General features: G+C 48.2%; 1 protein-coding gene across 8 annotated transcripts in view; it reads right to left on the bottom strand.

Annotated features, from left to right (window-relative positions):
• Positions 1-730: 730 nt before the first annotated feature.
• PRRC2B (proline rich coiled-coil 2B) overlaps positions 731-23,179 on the bottom strand; it is a 1,218,749-nt gene continuing 1,196,300 nt past the window's right edge. For 7 of the 8 annotated variants that reach the window (XM_069609284.1, XM_069609286.1, XM_069609288.1 and 4 more), the window contains 4 exons: positions 7,845-8,021; positions 7,143-7,225; positions 6,052-6,139; positions 731-5,000 (listed from right to left, as the gene is read on the bottom strand). In XM_069609284.1, coding sequence (XP_069465385.1) covers positions 4,881-5,000; positions 6,052-6,139; positions 7,143-7,225; positions 7,845-8,021 — 468 coding nt within the window. In that variant the 3' untranslated portion in view covers positions 731-4,880. The remainder of the gene's footprint in view (positions 5,001-6,051; positions 6,140-7,142; positions 7,226-7,844; positions 8,022-23,179) is intronic. The other variant, XM_069609287.1, reaches the window with a different exon arrangement.

Genomic DNA, 23,179 nt, shown 5'->3' with positions numbered 1-23,179 from the left:
CCCAGGAGAGTGGAGGGAACACGGGGAAGCCAGGAGACGAAGCGGGACAGGCAGAACGCCGATCCGAAGGAAGGCAGAGAGGCGCCGAGGACAAGAAGGCCAAGGGGAGACAGGAAGGAGAGAAGGATCAAAAAAGAGAAAGGCAGAGAAGCCAAATAGGAGGGCGGTAAGCCAAGGAGAAAACACACGGAAGCGCTGGCAACGAAGGAGAAACAAACCAGTTGCGACGCAACCGCCGCCGGTCGAGAGTGAAGAAAAAGCCGGCGGCGGCGGCCATGACAGAAGGGAAAACTAGACCGCTGAAAGCACAGCGGCGTAACGTAGCGGAGCAATTCAATGGCGGCTGCGTCCCCATCGGTCCCATACCCTTACATAGCAGGGGCGCATGACATCGTAGCAGAGCACACCAAAGTGAATGTGTATATATTTGTAGCTGATGTTTTAGTGTAAGGTACATGTGGCTTTTCATTGATAAGAGTTCATCCAAGGCCTAAATAAAAAAGATTTTTTATATTTTCCCCAGATGGAGCATTCGTGTTTATGCCTGTTCACCAGAACAGGGTGGCATCTCAGAATCTGTCCACAGGACATATTCTACAAATCCATTGTACCCAAGAGAATTGTCTCATACGCCGACATTCAAAGTTAAACTGGCCAAAGACTGAAAACGTCTGCCACAAGCCTCCTAAAAAGCATTAATATAAAGAACAGAAACCAAAGAACACAGGAATTTGAGAAAAGCATAATTTGCTTTATTTTTTCATTTTTTATTTAAATAAGGAGAATTCTTTCATATGGAAAGACCTAATACAATCACATTTGAAAATAAACAATTGGTGATGCTAATAACAAGGGGCAAGGGTGGGATTTAAGTACGCCAACATTGAAACTGGCTAGGATCAGAGTACTTTAGGTCAGTTAAAAGTCTGTCTTTAAATTATATATATATATTTATAAACAGCTGCACATAACACATCCAACATTTGCTCTTTCAAATATCTTGTTGGCAAAGGACGGGGTCGACAGAGAGTCAAGGGGCCACATGGGGCAGCAAAATCTTCAGTAACTGGGCAGATGCCCTACAGTATAATTGCTGCTTTTATGACAATCAGGCAAATTAGTACAAAACCAGAGGGGGCAAAACATCTGGTTCAGAATGGATCGCTGAACGAGGTTATTGCTGCCTGCTAGAGTATGCGGACATCCATGCTCTGGACGCCATCTAAACTGGTTCATGTGCAGAAATGCCTTTTCTGTTGAGGTGTCGGGTCAAAAGGGAAAGGGTTTCTCCTGCTTCTCTCAAACCTGCAATGCAGATCTTGCAACACTAAAGTTAACTGGTAGATCGTTACCATCGGCTAAATAGAAGTTTGTACAGTTATTTGGGCTGAGAACACAGCACTCTGCAGAACTAACCAAAAGCAGAGATCATGATAAAATTAGAAATGGAAGAAAATACAGATTTTATTTACATATACACAGTGCATGAAGAGTGGTCCTCTAACTCTAAAAGGGCTTGTAATATGTGGTGATGGTGTTGGGTTGATTGACCGGATAGGAAGAACACTTCGAAACCAGGTCCACTGGAGATGTGATACTCTGCAATGACTTTAAAATGGCACCAGTGGTGGATAAACTAGTGTGTGCATATGCACAGATTTCTTGGTCACAAGCCAAGCCCTTAAGTGTTCTTGGATTGGTTCAATAGTCACCTATATTCAGCTCTGCAGTGCCTATTAGGTCCACGACAGCGGGTAGTGGATTTCCTGCATTCAATGCACTCAGCAGGTCGATTTATGCTGATACTTTAAACTATTAAGTAAGGGTGTCAACTCTTCTTACTTTACTCCACCTGCTTGGCCCCCAAACAGCTATTCAATACAGAGAAAAAGGGTCAGACAGCGACCCACCATATCAACTGTTGTCTAAGGTACAAAAATGCATATAGATGACAACACCCTGTAGATTTTAGTCAGTGTGTCCGAAAATGACTAAGCAAAAACCTCTAGGGTGCCGGCCCTCATCATAACATACACGGTTTCAAACATCAGGTTTAGAGCAGAAAAACGTGGTTACGTGTCACGAATGCTGTGAACTTAATAAAACGGTACCTAGTGGGAGATTGTCACTGCTTTCCCCAAGTAACTATGGTTTTATTCCACTTGTTTCACGCTGGCAAGAACTAACATTCCATTCAAACACTGCCCTTCTAGCACAAAATGCAGGCCTTTGGAAAAAACCCACCCAGCACGCACATTCCTCAGCGCTCTAACAACTTCCCCACAACAGTGCTCAACACTAGAAGGTTTGCTTTCTTAAAAACCTTTAAAAGAACACATTTATTACAAACCGTTGTAAGGTAAAGCTGGTGTGGAAAAAGACTCCACTCCCTGACCCAGCAATGATTTGAAATGCTTCAGCCCAACACATTAGCCAGCAGAGCATAGTTGTCAAAGTGGTCAGCTTAACTTCTGTTCAGGCAGGGTCTTTGCTAATGGTCAACTGTGAGCGATGCATTGTGTCGGCTGGGACTGCACACTAGCACATCCCCTTTCCAAGATGGCAACCTGGTGTAAAGAGGACGAATTACCTGCAGACTGCTCCAGTTCATAGCTAATGAGATCTCGGTTGGTCGCGCCTGCCAGAAAGTTATAACCCTTTACAGAAAACCTTTGTATTATTCCAAGTGATGGGGTGGAACGGGGTGAATAGCATGCCAATACCAAGAAATGTGCGCTTGCATATTTGAACTCTATCTCTCCAAAACATAGCTACAGTGGCCAGGGTATTTTAGTGCTTAAAAAAGGAATAGCCAAATCTTAACATCTTCTGTACACAAGGACAACAATATACAACACTTAAAATCATAAAAGTCCTTGTTTAAAAACCACAATACTACTGCGGGCCATGTGTTATACAAATGAAGACAGAATATATATTACACCTCTTCATATTTCCTACAGCAAAGAACTTATTTAATATAAAAAGCAGAACAATCATTTTAATCACCTACAACATCAAGTACATATAAATAAAGTTCTAGTGTTATGTTAGCAAAATAAAGAGTGAAGAGGCAGGACGCTTTTAAAAGATTATTCATTTACAGCACAGGGACCAAGGCAATAAAAAGTGCCCAGTTTAGAGCGAAGGGGACATGTTTCAATAAAGAGAAGTCCAAGGAATGCTAGCGTGTGTGGGAGTGCCTAAAGGAGGGGACGTTTTGTTTGCCTTTTTCTGAACCATTGATAGCAGCCATGGGGCACCGATGGAGGTACAGAAGAGAACACCACTAAATGGGCCACTAAATACTCTGGTTAGAATAAGGACACTGGGTGAGCCAATCATTGGGTTGGAATGACAGCAGAGGGATTGGGGAGAAGGAGAAGAGATAATGATTAAGTGCTTTGGCAGTCTAAAGTGCCGATGCCAAAACAGCCAAATATCCTACAATCCTACCGAGACATTGCGTCCATATCGCCCTTTGGCTGATTAACAAACCATTGCCACATCAGAGCATCAGAGCACTTTAATTATGCATGAAAGTGATCTGGACCAAAGGATGCCCTGGAGTAAGTGAATTCATGACCTCCATTATAGCTAGCTTGCCTGCTTAGCCAAGTATGCTTGACCAGTCTTGCTCAGCATACCAATAAATGGCATAGGAGAACATCTTTGAACTGCTCCATCAGAAGCCAAGGTATAACCCTTCTTTCTTGGAAACTTAATCTGTACCAAATCACGTATTTGATCTGTGCATGAACCTGAAAATAGGCGTTTCATCATCAGCAAACAATGGAACCTCATCTGTATACAAATAACCAATTAGGAAAGTGGGTTGGTCATATGATTTGTTGGGCCAAAACTAAAACAGCATTCCTTGTAACTGATACAAACAAGCAACACATTCATTTCTACAAAACATAAGTTTTAACTGTACAAAGAAAGGAGCATGGGCAGGAGAAGAGATTTAAACCTGTGCTTCTGAAATCACAGTGTGCACTAACTGGTTATTCAGGCTTCTGATTAAAACAATCCAGTACTTTTCCTTTAAAAATGTCATGATTCTTTGCAGTGGTCATCGCAGTGCGAGAAAGCAGCAGGGCCTGCTGACGACACATGGCGTCTTTCCCTACTGGCTGCGTGGTTGCCCAGACAAAAGAAACAGGCGCAGAATAGGTCCATATCATTTTTCAAACCACCAACTCTGCCATCCGTGAAATTAACACAAAATAAAAAAATGAACCCTTTGTTGCAAGTCTTCTCAGCAAATCTACAAGGTTAAATACATCAGGATAGCAGGAGTGAGAAAAGCTTTCATTTAAAAGTCCCTGCCCATAAATGTAAAACACACGGATATAAAATGAACTAGGAAAGTAGGGGGTTGGGGCACGTGACTAAAGTCCAAAAGTTCCACTGTAAACAGAAGGTTGGTGTGCATACGTTGATGGAGAACCTCTGCCATGGCCATGGTCCGTAGCTTGAGCTTAATAGGGTGGGCAAAGTAGAAGTCGGCAAAAAAGGCAGTTTGAGAAGTTTCTTTGTGTCAGTAACAACCTGAGCAGAAGGCAGGAGTCCACTTTTCCAAACGAACTATGCGGCTGTATGTGGTGAGGGGGGCAAAGGAGTGGGGATATTCTTCAAGGGCTTCAGAATCATGGCAAAGTCACTTATTAAAAGATCCAGGTGCTCTCAATGGAAATGTAAGTCAGTGATCCGTTTTCTGGAAAAGGGTGGAGGTGTCTTGGCTGCAAGTCCACTTTGAGGATGCGACAGGCCTGATGGTCCAGTTGCAGGCTCCTCTTGCTCTGCAGTGCTTTGTTGCATGCTTAAGTGTGGCATGTACCCAGACAGGAAACTCTCAGGTCGGCCTATGCTTTGCTCTACTCTATCTTTGTTGCTTGTGGTTTGATAGCTCCTGTCCGTGCTGGCTTCAGCTGGTTCGCAGTGGCTGGCTCTTGTTTGCCACAGCTTTTCTTGTTTTCGTCAGCTCTTTGTTTTACCTGTGAAAGACGACAGAATAAAAAAGTGTTGGAGGGGGAATGGGATCAGGAAGGTAGTATAATTAGGAACAGTTCGCAGAAAACCACCCTGAATGGTTTGTCCACAGCAAAAGACACTTCATCCTCTTTCAAGACAGGCAATCACGAAACTAAATATCTGCTTTCTGTGCAGGGGTCTAAAGTGAAAGACACAATTTGGTCTCTTCTGACCAGTACACCACGACCAAGTCACATCTGTGCTCAATAGTGTCTAACGGCCAGGTTAACTACCCACCACCCATTAAGATCTAGTGTATAGCTCATTTAGGACACAACCCATCTCCCAAGACTTGCTCTCCTCCATTCCAGGTCTTTTCTTTATAACGCTTTAAGATTTTCATTTACATGAGTGTCCAGTGAATAAACTTAACGCATTTATATGTGAAAGGGGAAACTATTTTGACTTTATATGAAAGGAAGGAATCGTAAAAAAGCCAGTGGCTGAGCTCCCCTGCAGCACAGGAACTGTCAGAGGGCAAGGCGCAGCACAGCAGTGAGACTGAGAACCTAGCAACTACTCTATAGAGCTGCTGCCATCTCCACTGCAAAGAGCAGGCATAAAGCGGCGCCAGCTTCCCAGTCCTAGCTGCCAAACTATGGAACGCTATGCCGCTAACCATCAGAACAGAACCCTCCTTTTGGACTTTGAGCCAAAACTAAAACTTGGCTTTCCAACAGAAACTCTGCCTAATGTACTTCCTCTCCGCATGTCCCTGTCGAGCAGCCTGTAACCTGGTCGTCCATAACCTGGTCTCCCACACTTATTGCTGTTATTTCAGTCTTGTATTATTGTATATTCCTGACATGTTGTAACTGCATGTAAGTCTCTGGCGCCCAGTTACCCCAGGGTTCGGCGCGCAGTATAAATAAAGAAACTAAACTAACTAAACTAAAGGCCGGACTACATGAGGCAGATGACCGGCTTAGTAGAGTGCTCCTAGGGCACAGCAAGTGGATTTGGCTGTAATACCGAAATTCCTTGCTGCCTGGAAACTACAGATCTGTACTATACCTGCTGAGCATAGTGTCCATGCACAGAACTCATGCTGGGTGCTGGTCCGGATCCAGATGACTTCCCACTGGGGCTAGCAGAACTAGGCCTTGAAACGAAAGGGGAGGCATTCAGAACGCAAGCACACAAGACTGAAACACAAGCTGGCAAGCAAAGGTCGCGCTAGATAATATGCCCATGCTCCCTATAGGAGAGCTTGCTGCAAAGAAAGTTCTAGAAGGCACCCACATGGGGTGCCTACCAGAACGATGTGGGCACCTAATGGCACAAACTGGGGGAGCCCACTGGAGGCGGAGCAATGGAAAACAGACTTGGCATCAGGGGCCATACCCGTTAAAAAGTAACAACGCACATCACCTAAAAGCCTGCATCTAGCAGCTCCACCGTAAGGCACAATCTATACACTAACTTAGTACAACAGTAGCAATTGGGCCGTGCAATCTGGATGAAAAGCCTGCATCCTCCCACATGTTTAAGCATCACAAAAACACAGGACCTCCCACATACCCCACCCGCACTTTAGTCCTCACTGGGATGGCCGGATCCTAGGCTCTCGGGAACGGATATATTCAGAAAGAAGGACAAAACATCTGGACACATTGTAAGAAAGGCGGGAACATGCACCTGCATCATTAGAAGCAATGGTACACGAAAACTAGAATCAAGAGCAACAGTAGAGCCGATGTGTTTCTGCTGAGTCTGCACAGATGTTAGACATGTAGAAGAAAAGGATAGCAGGGTTTCAAATGCCACTTTCAACATGATCCAGAGAAAGCTTTGTCAGAGAAGCAAATAAATACTAGCATTCTACTCCAATCAGTCTCTTTGCCTTCACTAAATTAAATGTGTAGATATGGGTGCTATATCGAAAAATAAATCAGAAAAGAACATAGGATAAGAGAGCCCATAATACTGCTTTATCACCAACACCCCAAACTCACAATTTCAAGGACAACCCAAACAAGCAAAGCAACCCATGCGACAGTGCCACGTCAACGTTGGTTTTGCACATGATGTCAAATCTGCAAGAATTCACAATGCAAGGAATACAGGGGGCACAACAGCCAGTCCTTCCGCAAGACCATCTTTACCTGTACGAATGGGATGCCTGTCCTGATGCACTAGAAGAAACATTCTGTTTGCTGTCCGAGAAGTGGAACCCCTTCATTTCCGACTAGAAGATTTAAAACAAAAGATACTGGAGGTTAAGCAACACAAGAACGGACTATCCACTCTAAAATAAACTCACACAAGTGCACTCCAATGTACCAAAGCTCTGTTCTGCAATTGTAATAGTGTATCATGTCTGTGTTGGCATAACATACACAGGAAAAGTATGCATTTGCTTAAATTGCCCTAATGGAAAAATAATGGGTATTGGGCATCACCCAGTAAGCACGAGCACTTGGGTAACGAGGCGCTAGAACGCAGTTTGCCACAAAACTAACGTCCAAAGGACATGCAAATTATAACTGGTCTATTGTATATGACCCACTGTGCTACAAATGTCTTCTACATGTGCCCTAATGCTCAGGTTTACAAAATCTCATGCAGCATAGGTACATTTGCATGGCACCAGTTGGACTGGGCACTCAAAAAAGTAGTTCTTAGTACCGGCTGTCAAGCTAACCAGGCAATTCTAGGATACATGGACAAGCAGCTCCCAGCAGATTCAAACCCTGCCCCTGCAATGCCTCAGTGGCAGGTGTGCATTGTGTGTACATTTGCTCACCCTTTAAATATCTAGAAATTGCAGCCCTCCTGCCCCTTGTTGCCACATTTGTAGACATTACCTCCCTGCTGCCAGACAAGACAGAGGGCTGGGATCCAGGGGCGATAATCCGGCGTGCAGCACCAACAGATAGGCTCTGTCCTTGTGGGAGTTGGATGGACTGTTGCAACAGAAGCGGCTGCTGCCCGGAACTGTAACGAGGCATTGGCAACTGGGAAGCAGGAAGCGGCATACTTAACTGGGATAAAACATGTAGGCGTTAGTAAGAACAATACGGTAAGATGTCATTAGCAGATATAGCCCAGCCTCCTTTTAGAAGTTTGTTTGGACACAGATTAAATAGCTAATCAATCCTTTATTCAGAAACAAGTTTATGAAAGCACAAAACAGGTGATTAAAAAAATAAAAAATTACAGAAAATCTAAAATGTATGTTAATATGCTTTTGTACTGTGCCATACCAACAATGCAATAGTTTCAAACTCCTGCTTTGTCTGTAGAGTGGGGTATTGTACAACCACCTTTGGAAACAAGACCTTAAAATGCTGGAGGAAAGAGTGAGAAAGGGGAATAAGGGGACATCATTTGGCAAAGGGAAGGTGGATGTAGCAAAGGGGAGTGTGTTTGTATGGGACTTATTCTTGAGAGAGAAACAAGGATGATGTAGAGTGCTGTCATAAACTTTGCTTGTTTACAAGGCAGCTTTGGAGGATTAGAAGTTCAAATAGTGTAGTGTCTGGTGCAGGAGGGGCTCAAGAAGGTACTCGTTATTCCTGGGAAGATATGGAGGCCTATGTGCACGAAGGAAGGTCCATACATTGTATCATATGTAGCATTCCAAAATACTAATTCTGGGAGTGCCTAACCAGAGCAAGGAGTGGCATCAAGGTAAACGCTGTGGATAACAGACAGGAGAGTAATATTATGAACAAGCTATGGTTTAAGTTACTTAACTGTAAGAAACAAGTTACTTACCTGTAACTATTGTTCTCCAGCATGGGTCTTGCATGGATTCACATGCTCATGAATATTCCCCATCATCACACTGTGAATCCTCAGTAAAAGAAAAAACGTTCACTTTCACTTAAAAACTGTATTTCTCCTTTAAACCTATCACTGTCCAATGGGTAATACTGCCCCATCCAATGACAGTCCTCTCCCTAAGCCCCTCCTCTGGCAGCCATCTTCAGCTATGGTAAGCACGTAAAGTGGCAGTATGACCAAGAAGAGCTACAGAGGGGTCAGAGGGAGGGTTTGCACGTGAATCCATACCAGACCAATGCTGGAGAACAATAGTTACAGGTAAGTAACTTAAACCTCCAGCATGGGGTCTGGCATGGATTCACATGCTCATGAATAACTAATACATAACAGTGCAAGATTACACAACCACGGGAGGTGGCAAGGCTCAAGAGGAGCAATTACACTTAGCCCTGGAACATATTCACCTCAAGCAAACAGGTTGCATAGCACTGCTTGGTTGACTTTGGACTCCTCCCTGGAATCCTTATCAACGCAGTAGAATTTCATCATGGTGTGCATGGACCTCCAAGTAGCAGCCCTGCAGATGTCAAGCAGGGGCACACCAGACAGGAACGCTGTCGTCGCAGCGATCGCTTTTGTGCAGTGGGCGGCTGGGCAGCGGTCCGTTAGCCAACTGATGACCGTGCATGATGCAGCTGGAGAGCCACCTTGAATTAGAAGTCTTGGGCAAGGCCTTCCCATGGTTCACCGGACCAAAGTTCACAAACACCTGTGAAGTCTTCTGAAAACTGTTTGTACCGGTCACGTAGAACTTCAAGGCACAAGCAACGTCCAGCAAGTGGCCCTTTCCACCGGCGATGAAGGTTTTGGGAAAACAACAGGTAAGACCAAAGGTTCATTGAGGTGGAATTCCGACGGAACCTTTGGCATGAAGGAGGGATGCAAAGTCAGTTATGGTTGATTGCAGGATAGGGCCTGGATATCACCTTACCTACTGTCAGAGGTGATGGGCACAAGGAAGCAGTTTTCCACAAGGGAAACCTGAGCGGGCCTGATGCAGAGGCTCGAAGGGAGCCTCCATGAGCCTAGTCAGAATCACGTTCAATTCCCATGCCAGGGCAGGAGCCTTCACCGAAGAAAACATCTGAAAAGTCCTTTGAGAAACTCCTTGACGAGTCAGTGGGACCAAAGTGAAGATCTTCCTGGTGAGCTGGTGTGACGGGAGATAGCCGCCAGATGTAACTTGGAGGCGTGTGACAGTCCGGCATTGGCCAAGGATAATAATCTGTGGGGCTCTGACCCTCAAAGGGGGAAAATTCTATGACCGGCACCATGTAGCGAAACGCTTCCACTTTTGGCTGGAGCACTTCAAGGTCGACGACTGCTTGGCTTTGGCGAGGACCTCCCTGCTGTCCGCTGACAACTCGTATCCTCCAAACTCTAGGGCTGCAGTGCCAAGCCCTCAGGTTCAACGATCCTGGGTTGTGATGCAGGATTGTGCCTCCTTCTCTGGTGAGAAGATCCAGAACCACTGCCAGCTTGAACGGAGGCGATGCTGACAGGCTGAGAAGGTCTGGGTACCAAATCTGCAACAGCCATGCCGGGGTAAGGAGTATCATCCTGCAGTGACACGGTCTCATTGTGTTGATGACTTGTAGCAGGGTAGGGAACGCGTACAGGAACAGCCCTTCCCACGGGAAGGAGAATGCGTCCCCCTAGGCTCCTCGGTTGGTGGATTCTGCTGGCAAACTTCCAGCATTTGAAGTTCGACGCCATCGCAAATAGATTGATCTGAGGCCTGCCCCACTTGACGAAGAGGCGGTCCCACCTGATCTTGCCGAAGATCCCACTCGTAGCAGGGCCCAGTTCCCTGCTGAGGGAGTCTGCAATGGTGTTCTTGACTCCAGCTAGGCGAAAGGGGACGAGGAACATCCCGTGCCTGACGGCCCAGCGCCACGAGTCATGTGCATCCTTGGAAGCGCCGGGGATCGAGTGCTCCCCTGTTTCTCGATGTAGAACATGGTTGTGGCATTGTCCGCAAAGATCCTCACCTCTTTGCCCATCAGAGAAAGAAGGAATGACTCGAGGGCCCAGAACACTGCCCATTGCTCCAGGATGTTGATATAGAGATCCTTCTCCTCCGGCAGTGTTAGGCAAAGTTTGAATGCAGTACCTTCTGGGAACACTACAAAAAACTGACTACAGGTATAGGCAAACCAACCTTTGGTATAAGCATGTACTACACAGTTTTGGTAGCGTGCTGAGCAGCCAGGCTTATCTCAAGAGGGGAAAGGTGAGCTGTAGTGGAGTTACATAAAGATTCACTATTACAGGTATTCAAATAAACTCTTACACTCAAGGTTTTTTTGCATAAACAATTAATAATGTATCAGTCAGTTATAAAGCCTTCTTCAGAAGGGGGCAATAGAATAGTAACACAAATATACTTCAATACTTTACAATGGTTCCATGTGTTAATATCCCTGCAAAAATATCGCCACGTTTTTGTGGCAATATTGAGCCATGGACATATTTTTAAATGTGCAGGCGACACCCCCGCAACCCCTGCTCCCACAAATTATCCCCCCAAAAATATCACCCATGGCGAGACAGACCATATGTATGGCGATATATTTGGTGGGGATAATATGTAGGGATACCTGTACATTGAGTTTCTGAGTCAGATAAGGCCCCTTTGGGATGGCTCACAGGCACAACCAACACCCACAGGTGACTTCAGTAACAAGGGTGCTGAGGACATTAATACCTTACTGTTGGCATTCAGAATAGTCTTTAAAAGTTCGTAAAAGGCAAAGGTTATTAGAATACAAGAGACCAATATTCCAAAGCAGTGCAGATACTTTTAGAGTTCACTAGAAGAGACATTCAATTCAATAGGCTAAGCCAGAGTCAATGGCCAAAAGTCTTGGATAGGATAAAGCACTTCTGATAAGTAATTGAAAAGTCTTTGCACAAGTTCTTAGGAGTCTTGGATAAAATGAAGAATCAAATGAAGGGTCACAAGCCGATTAGACTTGTGATTTGCAGAAGTTACAAGCACTTCCACAGTAAGAGGTAAGTTCTCTTAGGCTAGTTTTACAGTACCTTGGTAAAGAAGAAAAGATGCAGCTGAAGACTTCTGTTCCTGTGCAGCTCTGCAGATCTGGCTGTTCCTGAGCCTCACTCGTGGCGACAAGAGGGAAGACGTTGCAGGACTCCTGCATTGCACTGGCACTGTCAAAACTGCCAACCGGCAACCTTTACTTTCAGTGGCAGTATCGCGTTTCAGCTCCTTGCGGTACAGCAAATATGAATAAGTGCGGTTCCTGGCTGTGAAGGTGGTCTGTCCTTGCTTCTCGGGTCCTGCACTCTGCTGAGGGGGCTCAGGCATGGTCAGTCCTGCTTCGTGGGAGTCCAGAGGATCTTCCAAAAGCTTTAGGCCAGCTTAAAAGTAACAATCTGGTGTCCCTCTCCCTGACTATACGGTGCCCTGCAGCACTCTGAGGAAATTGAACCAGCTCTGAGATGGGTGTCCAGGTGGCTTACTTTGGAGTCGATTGGTCCCACCAACTCAAAGAGAGAAGTCGTCCTTGCAGAGGCTTCTCTGTCGATGCGAACTTGGCAAGTAGTCACTGCATCAGGGCTTCACTGGGCAAACCAACGGTCCAGGAGTTACAGCAGGCATCCTCTTCAAGCTCTTCTTCGGTTCCTTCGTCCAGCCTTTTCTCCTCCTCTCCCTTGCTAACTTCCTGGCTGACACAAACTGCACTGGTTACCTGGCCACCCTCTGATCTCGGCCCCAGGTCCCCTCCCCTGCCAGTCGCACTCCTGCACTGTCTTCCAGGCAACCCCCGCTCTTGGGGAATGTTTTCTGTATCCCTATAGTCCCACTTCCAGCACTTGACACCTGATGTCTGCACTTACCCTTGCACTTGCCACCTGTTGACCGTACTTTTACTTATTGTTATTTATTTTCTTATCCCATGTACTGCAGTGTCCTCCCCCCCCCAGCACTTCGCACCTCTCCTGCTTCCCCCTCCCATGCACTTGCGCAATCTGAATGACACCTGGCCTAGTAGGATCGCTGTCTGTCCTCCCTCTGTTCCCCTTCCCTTGCTTCGTCGCGCCTTGAAACACTTGTCTATAGGCGCGTTACAAATGCCATATCATTTCAGTGGTCGACTCTGACTTCCAAGCCAAAAGACTTGACTTTTATTCAGTTCTCTCCCATTCATTCTAGCCTAGCTGTCACCCAGCAGGGTGGCCGTCCTTGCCAGACAGTCAGCCAGCCAGCCAATCGCCACAGAGTGCATTTGGGTCTCTTAGGAGACTACGCACAGGGAGTTTCGGGCACCTCCCTCACTTGCTGCCTACCCCAGACACTCTCGAGCCAGAGGCGGGTTTCTCTCAGAAACCCTGCCAAAGGCGAAATGATCAAAGAGACCAAACCTGGTTTGGCGCGCATAGAAACTCTCTACAAGGACCTTTCTACAAAGACCTGGCGAAAAAAGAAGACCGGGCACCATTTTAGCAAAGATGGATGGACGCCATTTTGAAAAAGATGGCTCCAGCTGTTACTTTACCAGAGCCACGAACGGTCACGGTAAATGCAAACCAAGGTAGTTCAAAACAAAACCACTGCCACCAGCCAGTCAAATGAGGAAAGGGCAACAAAAAAATGCTACATGAGCATTTAGACACAGGGGATACCAAGTAATCCCTCCATCACTCTATTGTAAGATAGGGTGTGCTGGGTCTGGCAAGTACAATGCGAAGTAAAGCCCATGTCACTTTACTGCTCTGAGAAACAGTCTTTGATCCACTGAGATTATTTAAACCTTGGGAAATCTGGAAGACTTCCCTGTGGCACTGCACAGACACCAAACCTGCTTGGCATGCAGAGAAAATCTCTAGAAGGACCTTTACACAAATAAATGGCGAAAAAAGACGACTGGGGGACATTTTGTCAAAGAGGGCTCCTGCAACGTTTTGAAAAAGATTGCTCCTGCGGTTGCTTTAACAGAGCTGCGAACGCAGCCCGCAGTAAATGCAAACCATGGTAGTTCAAATGAAACCACTGCCACCAGCCATTCAGTGAGGAAAGGGGACGGTGCTGTATGACACAATGTAAAAGATGATGCCTATAGAGTTTGTCAGACTCCATAACCAAAAGAAACAGGTAAAATTCACATTAAAATACATGAGAGAGTGGGGAAAAAAGGGTCACACTCTCCAGGTTAAAAAAAAATCAAGTCCTCAAAATCCAGCAAAGTTGCTGGGGGTCTCTAAGATGGAGGGAATTAGCACATTTCTGAGAATTCTCTCCAACAGCAGTATGACCAAGAAGAGCCACAGAGGGGTAGGATGGAGGGTTTGCATGTGAACACGTGCCGACCCATGCTGGAGAACAATAGTTACAGGTAAGCAACTTGTTCCTTCTCCAGTATGGGGTCTGGTATGGATTCACATGCTCATGAGTAAAGAATAATTAGCAATACAACATTACATAACCATGAGCGGTGGCAAGGCTCAACCGAAGCAATTACCCTTACCTCTGGAACAGGCTCACGTCAAGCAAACAGGTTGCGTAGCACTGCTTACCCGACTCTGGACTCCTCCCTGGAATCTCTGTTAACGCAGTAGACCTTCGTGAAGTGTGGACCTCCACGTAGCAGCCCTGAAGATGTCCAGCACGGGCACACCAGACAGGAACGCTGCAGTTGCAACGATCGCTCTGGTGGAGTGGGCTCTCGGGCAGCAGTCGGTTCGCCAACCAATGACAGTGTGTGATGCAGCCGGAGAGCCACCTTGAGATGTAAGCCTTGGACAAGGCCTTCCAATGGTTCAGCGGACCAAAGTTCAGGAACAGCAGAAACATTTTCCAAAAACTCTTCGTGTGTGCCACGTAGAGCTTCATGGCATGGGCAACGTCCGAGTGCAAGGCCCTTTCAGCCAGTGACAAAGGCTTTGGAAAAAACACAGGCAACAAAGGCACGTTGAGGAGGAAATCCGACGGCACCTTCAGCATGAAGGAGGTGCTGGGTCTGCAGTACCACCCACGATTCGTGAAGTGCGATTTGGCTGTTTGCAGGATAGGGCCTGGATCTCACCCTCCCTCCTGGCCGAGGTGATGGCCACAGGGAAAGCAGTTTTCCACTAGAGGAACATGCGCGGTGCCTGCTGCATAGGCTCGAAAATGGGCCCCCACAAGTCTTGTCAGCAACACATTAAGTTCCCACGACGTGGCACTGGCTGGAAAGATCGAAACAGTCCTTTGAGGAACTCTTTGACGAAACAGTGGGACCAAAGGGAAGACCTTCCTGGAGACCTGGTGTAGCAGGAGATAGGGGCAACAAGTACGTAAGAATATGTGGGGCCGTGACCCTCAGAGGTTTGATCTTCTGCGATGGGCACCACGCAGCGAAACGCTTCCACTTATGACCAAAGCACTTAAGAGTTGATGACACTCTGGCCTTGGAAAGGTCCTGCCTGCAGTCCGCCGGCACCTCGTATCCTCCAAACTCTAGGGCGGCAGGAGCCAAGGCCTCAGGTTCAGCGATCCTGGGTCATGATGCAGGATTGCGCCTCATTCTCTGGTGAGCAGATCCATGACCACTGGCAGCTTGACCAAAGGTGACACTGACAATCTGAGAAGGTCCGGGTACCAAATCTGCCTTGGCCACGCAGGGGCGACAAGTATCATCCTGCATTGGCACTGTGAGTTGATTGATGACTCGCAGCAGGAGAGGGAACTTTACAGAAACAGGGCTTCCCAAGGGAAGGAGAACATCCCCCGTGCTCACCGGATGATGGAACCTGCATGCACATTTCTGGCATTTGGAGTTCACTGCTATTGCAAACAGATCGATCTGGGGTCTGCCCCACTCGAAGATGGAGTACACCAGGTCCTGCTGAATTTCCCACTGCGGAGTGAGTCAGCGATGGTGTTATTGACTCCCGTCAGGTGAAAGGGGATGAGGAACATCTCTTGGCCGACGGCCCAGTGCCACAAGTTCTGCGCCTCTTTGTAGAGCACTGGGGATCGAGTGACCCCTTGCTTCCTGATGTAGAGCATCGTGGTGAAGTTGTCCATGAAGATCCAAACCATCTTGCCCTTCAGGGACGGAAGAAACGACTTGAAGGCCCAGAACACTGCCCGCAGCTCCAGGATGTTGATGTGGAGATCCTTCTCCTTCGGCAGCCACAGTCCAACGTGGGCTCCACAGTCCTCCACCTACAGGGAAGAGTGTGTTTACAGTCTCCTGGTGGGGGGGGGGGGGGGGCATTTGCAACCCTGTGCCGCGAGCAATTTTGGAGTGTACGCCCCACCACCTTATCGCCTGACAGAACTCCACATCGAGAGGGATCTTGTCCATGAAGCTTCTGGATACTTTTATCTAGCGAGCGTCCAGGAACTCCTGAAGGGGTCACATCCACAACCTGCAGAGCTGGATAAGGTAGCTGCACAATGACATCACGCTGAGCAGCGACATGATGGTCCGCACCGTGGCGGTCTTCAGTGAAAACAGCCGTGGCACTCTCCCCAGCAGAGCCGCAACCCTCTCCTCCAAGGGCAACGCTATGCAGGAGACCGTTTTGAGCCTGGCTCCCAGGAACAGCACATTCTGCAATGGTGTCAAGCAGGACTTTCGACTATTGATGGAGAACCCCAGATCCGTCAGTAGCTAGACGGCCCTCTCCCTGTGTTGAACGGCTACCTCCTTTACCTTGGCCTGAACACGCCAGCCGCCGAGGTACACTTATTCCTCACAGACATAGATGGGCCACCACAAGTGCCAGGCCCTTTGTGAACTCCCTGGGCCCCGACTTTAGGCCCAAGGGGAGGGCCTTTAATTGGCAAGGTCTCCCGCACTACGAAGCGTATGAACTTTCGATGTTTGTTGAATGGGGCCGTGGAAGTAGGTGTCCTCAAGATCCAGCAACGTTAAGAAGTCTCCTTCCTCCAGTTGGCCGAGCACGTGTTGCAAAGTGACCATCTTCAATTTTTGGGACTTGGGGTACTTGTTGAGACACACGCAGGTCTATAATAGGCCTCCAGCCCCCAGTCTTCTTTTTGACTAAGAAGTATCTGGAGTAGACTCTGGAGCCACAAAGTCGTCTTGGGACTAGATCTAACACCCCCTTTCTTAGCATGGACCTTACCTCCTGAAATAGCTGAGGGACGTGCTGCTCCTGCCGGGTTACCGGAGGGATCAGATGACACTTTTTCGAAACTCCAGGGTAGGTCCGTGGGCAAGAGCATCCAGAACCCATCTGTCGGTGGAGATCTTTTTTCACTTGCTGACGAATCCAGTCAGCTGGCCTAACTACCGGGTGCATGGGTGGGGGCCAGACCTCCTGGCCGGTTCAGTCCTGTTTAGGCACCTGCGTTCCGTCTTGGCAGCAACAACGGCACTGACCACCTCCATCGAAAGCCTTGAACGGCCTCCTGGGTTGTGGACCAGGCGGGCTGGCGATACGATGAGAAGCCTCCACCAAACCCTTTTGTTGATCTGCCCAGACTTTCCTCCAGAGGAGTGAAAGGAAGAGCAGTGCTGTTGGAGTACCCAGGGCATAAGCCGTCTGTATCCGTCTTGATGGCCTTTAAGGACTCGTCGACGGCCTTCCCGAAGAGGTTATCCCTGTTGAAGGCATATCCGGTACCCTCGTCTGGACATGCTGGCAGAAATTGGTGGCCTGCAGCCAGCCTCGACGATGGAGGCAGACACTGTCCCCCCTGGCCCCTCCTCCAATCTGCCGGAAACCGGTGTCGGCAATGTCCAGGGCCACCGTGATGGCATGGTCCAAAGCCACCTCCCCCTCCTGGAGGAGTGCGATCACCTCCACCCACTTGTCTGGCAGGAACTCCAGAAACGGGGCAAGTTTGTAACAGTTCCCTATCGTACCTGGCCAGGATCGCCAGCGTATCTCCAGTCTTGACGGTCGATGCCGCGGAATAGATGACCTTTCTCCTTATGGTGTCCAACTTTATCCCCTCACTGTCCGGATGGACTGAGGACAATGACAAGGGGTTAGACTATCTTGTTGGGGAGAATTTTCAGTTTAGTGCTAAATTCCTCCCACCTTAGAGACCCCCAGCTCTTTTGCTGAACTTTGGGACTTTGTTTTTTGATTATGTGTTTACTGTGTTTTTTCTTTTGGAGTCTGACAAACTCCATGGGCATCATCTTTTTACATCGTGACACACAGCACCTTCAGTGCAGTGACAGAGGGAAGTCTTTCAGATTTCCCAAAGGTTTGAATACCTTCTCGTGGATAAACTACTGTTTCCAAGAGCAGTGAAGTGAAATTGACTTTACTTACATTTGTAACTTTCTCGACCCAGCACACACCAATAGGGTGCTGGAGGGGTTACTTAGCATCTCCCTTGTCTAGTTTCTCATGTAACAATTTTATGTTACCCTTTCTACAGTTAATGGCTGGTGGCAGTGGTTTACTTTTAACTACCATTGGAGTTTTTACAGCGGGCTGCGTTCGCAGCTGCAGTAAAGCACCCATGGGTGCCCATTTCGTCAAAATAGCCCGGTCGTCTTTTTTCACCATTTCTTGTCCAAAAGGTCCTCCTTGAATTTACTTTGCGTGCCAAACCAGGTTTGGTCCCTTTGTTCGTTTTGTCTTTGACACAATTCACAAGTGAAACCCGCCTCTGGCTCCAGTATGTCTGGCAGCCAAAGATGATTGGCCGGCTGGCTGTCTGGCTGGCAAGAACAGCCACCCTGCTGTGTTATTGATAGCTAAGCTGGAATGAATGTGAGAAACCTGCATTTGGCTTGGAAGGCAGAATCTACCACTCGACAAAGGAATCCGAAGAACAACTTGGAAGAGACGCCTGCTGCAACTCCTGGACTGTTGGTTTTCCCGGTGAAACCCTGCTGCTGTGCTGAAGCTCCGAATTCACCTTGACTAGAGAATCCCTGCAAGGACAATTTCACGCCTTGGGTTGGTGGGACCAATCAACTCCAAAGTAAGCCCGCCTGTACATCCTCTCGGAGCTGGCTGTACTTCCACTGCTGCTGGACCCAAAGTGCCAGGCAGAGGAACACCAGATTATGTGTGTTGGTTTTAAGTCGGACCCGAGCACCAGGAAGATCCTCCGGACTACCCTGAAGCAGGACTGATCAAGCCTGAGCCACCTCAACAGAGTGCTGGACCCCGTATGCGAGGAAAGTTCAGAGTGGTATCTGAGAACAGCAGAGTTGCCATTTGTTGTCAGATGCGAGGAGCTTAAACACCAAAGGACAGCTGAATCGAGGTTTGGCCATTGCTGCCCTTCCCATTGCAGAGCAGGAGGCCCCAGACGTCCCACCTTTTGTCCCCATGACTGAGGCTCAGGAACAATAGGATCTGTAAAGCTGTACAGGAACAGAAGCCAGCTGGAATCATTTATTCTAACCAGAGGTACTGTAAAGACTAAGAACTAACCTGTTGTGTAGTCTTGCTTGCTCTCAGTTGAGACCTGCCTTGGTTACCTTGCAGAGTTGCTGTAGCTTTGCCCCTCACAAGCCTCCCAGCTTGTGGCCCCTCAAGCTTTCTATTTTCTACAAACATTTCTAAAAACATTGTGCAAGACTTTTTACCTACCTACAAAGAAGATCTTCAGCTCTCCTGGCTGTTCTGGCTCCCTGAGAGAAACTTCTTTACCTCTGACATTTTGCTTTGGCCTTTCCCCCAGGAAAGGGTCAATTTACTTTGCATTGGAAGGTTCCAAAAGTATTTACCAGTTTGTAAATTATTTGTTAACCTTTGTTTTATACCCTATCTATCTTATACACCAAACTCAGTATTGCTCCAGTAATACATCAATGTCCACAGTGTACTAGCTATTTAAGTCACCGGAAGGTGTAGGAAGTGTCTGTGTGCCATCCGTAATGGGTGTCATCTGACTTGGAGAAACAGTGTGTTTTGAAGTGTATTCTAAGTGTTACATATATTGCTCCCTTCTGAAGAAGGCTTATATAACTGACTGTGAAATAAATCAATAATTGTTTTATCAAGAAACCCTAGTGTAAGAGTTTATTTGAATAACTAGTACTGTGAAACTGTCACAACATTACTGCTCACATTGACCCCTCTTGAGATCAGCCTGGCTGCTCAGCCAGGCTACCAACCTGTGTAGTTCAGACTTATACCAAAGGTTGGGTCCCTATTGCCAGGAGGTCAAGGTTATTATAGTGCACCTAAAGGGTACTGCATACAATCTTGCCTAACAGAGCTCTTCTTCGCAGCCGCTGACATCGAGTCCGGCGACGGCTGCAATCATAGGCACTTGGGTGCGGACTCCGGCACCCAGTACTTTTTCTCAAGCCTATCCCGCTTGGCCGGGGTGGGATTCTTCAATAGGGCCAGGCCTTCCTCCCACACGTCCTCCAGGAGGGGCATTGCCATGAGGGTCTTCCTCTTGGCCTAGCGCCTCTGGTATAGGAATCCTTCCTTTTGGTATCCTCGGGTGGCAGCTGAAAGAGCTCGGAAGCTCTGGCGACCATGGCATGAAACGACCCCACCTCATCAAGTGGGGATATCCTCGGCTGCAGCGATCTGCCCACTGTGACGATGTCGTCATCGCTGTGTGAATATCAGTGTCCTGGTCCCTTGGGGGGGCAGGTGGGTGAAGCATGTGGCGCGGGTATGGAGGCTGATGCGGTGGGTCGGACGGTGCTTCCTCCTTTTTGCTGTAGGCTGATTCTGGGCCATCAGCATCCTTTTCTGAATTTCCGACACCAGTGTGTGCAAGGTCAAAAGGATGTCCAGCGATCCATCTCTCGGCAGGGTCGGAGCGGTAGGCCCACTAGGCTCTGCGCTGTCAGCATTCCTGCCGTTGTCGTCCCGGTTAAGACAGATTTCTGAACTCTGTCCTGGAGGGGCAGAAGTTCAGGAGGCCAGCCTAGTTTCTTGGAACAGGGTAACCTCTGGACAAGCCAGACCAATCAGGGTAGCGATCGCGGCGGTCAAGACTAGGTCTCAAGAGGGGTGAGGGTGACTGAAAGCCCGCAATGAGCACACAAAGCAAGGACACCTACAAATTACTCCAAGCAGGTGTTATATTAAAAATATATACACATTACAAGGCCTTTGTAACATTGACCGTAGCGAGAAATCACAATAAAACTCAAGTAAACCAACACATACCAAACCAATACAATATATATACAAATACAAACAAGTCTAACGAGTTAGATGCACGAAATGTGTAGACCACCTAGATGGGGAGGAAAACAGGCAGTGCGAATAAAAATTAGACCCAGTCCGCCTTCAGAGGCACCTAACTAAAAGGAAGTCCAAGCCCTACGAAGAGTGGAGCCTTGTGCTCAAAAGTACCTGCACACACTGGTGCCAACGGGCAAAAAGGGGAGTCTCTTCGAGGGAATCAGGCAGTTTAGTTCGGTGAACAAATGAAGATGAACAGCTCTGCGACTCAAGCGCAGCCTCCACTGTGGGCAGAAGCAGAGCGCGAGTACGGAAAGGCGTGCTGTTAGACACAGGGGGGAAAAGCTATGGGCTCCTGCAGGGGGGGCGACCAGTTCCTAGCGATTCTACTCACCGGTCCCCGATGCAAGCAGACCCAGGCTTCTCCGCATCAGTTTCAGTGCTGGCAGGTTCAGATACAAGCAGGGGACGTCTCGGCGTCGTGTAGATTCCGCAGCAGCAGAAGTTGAGTTGAGGATGTCCCAAACGCAGTGAACCCGCACAGTTTGTTACCACAGCAGGGCAACGGAGCGGCCGTGTGTATTTCAGCCCAATGTACACTACTCACTTCAGACCTGGGAATGCCAAGTGTATGAATCGTGTGAGAGTGACAAGGACTCGTAATACAACATAACCTGACGGCGGTTACAGAGCAAGGCTCCTGGGTAGGCTGGTCAGTCTGCTGGATGGCCCAGAGACACTTCCGAAGGCTTACGTGCAGGAGATGGTGAAGATGCCGAGAATAGTTGTTCCCACTATTCCAAGGGTCGAAGTACCAGTACAGGCCTTCTCGTTCGATCCGAGGTAGAAAGGGTTTCACAAAGCGACTGCAGTGCAGAGGAGCAGTCCTTCAGCGGGTCACCAGTGATTCCTCGGTTCAGCCTCGTGGTTGCAGGATACTTGGCTCCTGCATTCCTTTGTTCGTGAGAACTCAGGAGATCGACATGGTAGTGGTCTTTCCAGCCCCCTCTTATACACGGTTACCTTCGCGCCAAAACGGAGGGGACCCAATGGGAGATCTGCTCACAAAACACTCGCACCATACGTGGACCTATCATGGACCACGGTGGTCCCAGGCATTCACGACACACTAGACTCTCTGGCACCCAGGATGTGTATTGGGACCAGACATCCCAGCCCACATCCTGGAGGCACACACAAGGCCTGTAGAAGCCCGCGAAAGCATCTGTTTCTCGTGGGAAAGTACATGTCCAAATAAGGAAGGCCCCGGGTCAGCTCGACCTGGGGGAAGGTGAAGGGGGCAAGACGGTCAGCGGACAGGACAAAGCCTCGTGGTCTGGCCATTTTGGGAGCCAGGCCACCATTTTGGGTTAAGTGCGAAAAACACGCTTAAACGCCAAAAGGAGCTCAAAAACACAAGAAACGATCGCTGCCACCAGTCCCGTCCGTGATTCACTTGCACCGTTCATTATCAATCCAAAAAGAGTATCTAGGGCCTGTAGAAGACTAGAGACCCAAGAGAGCAGTAACTTAGCTTACAGTGCCCTCTTGTGCCATGTTGCGCGAAATCTGCAACATGATAAAGAAACTACGGAAAACAACGTTTCCCGGTACTGACTGTCTTAAGGGCATGTCAGTTTCCCCGTAAGAATGGAGCAAAAGCCCAGAGGAGTGCGGCAGAAGGCTGCACTTCTCTGGCAAAGTCTAGATCCTGGTGAAAACAACAGCAAAAAGTTTAGGGGTTGCCACATGGAAGGAAAATTACCCACAATTAAGAAATCTTTCCTAACAGTCCCCCACGTCCTCGTCGATTGTGTGTATTGACTCCTGGTCTTCCTCATCCGAGGAAGAAACATCTGTGCCTTGGAGTACAGCCTGCCCTGAGACCTCCTCGCCCACCCCTTTGCATCTCTGGAGGGTAGAGGGGGGGGGTCAGATTCGGGCTTAGCGACAGCATCCTCTTTTCTTTTCCAGTGTCCTCTCCACCGCCTCACCCGAGGCCTCCCGCCTCGGGGGCAGGGATACTCTGTGCAGACGGGACTACCTTCACCAGGTTGGCCCCTTTGACCTTCTTGAGAGCGGTCGCCACATCTCCATCGACAACGATTTTTCTTGCGCCGCCTTGACCTTCTTGGGCAGGTCGGATGCCATTTCTTGCACCCTTGGCTTCTCGGGGTTCACCCTTGGCTTCTCGGGGTTCTCACGCGGCTTTGCCGGGTTTTCCGATTTCCTCTTTGGGAGGAGCTGG

Source organism: Ambystoma mexicanum, chromosome 8, assembly GCF_040938575.1.
Source record: "Ambystoma mexicanum isolate Mex_15411 chromosome 8, UKY_AmexF1_1, whole genome shotgun sequence".
NCBI lineage: Eukaryota > Metazoa > Chordata > Amphibia > Caudata > Ambystomatidae > Ambystoma > Ambystoma mexicanum.
Note: the sequence above shows the minus strand (reverse complement) of the source record. Positions and strands in the feature narration are given on the sequence as shown.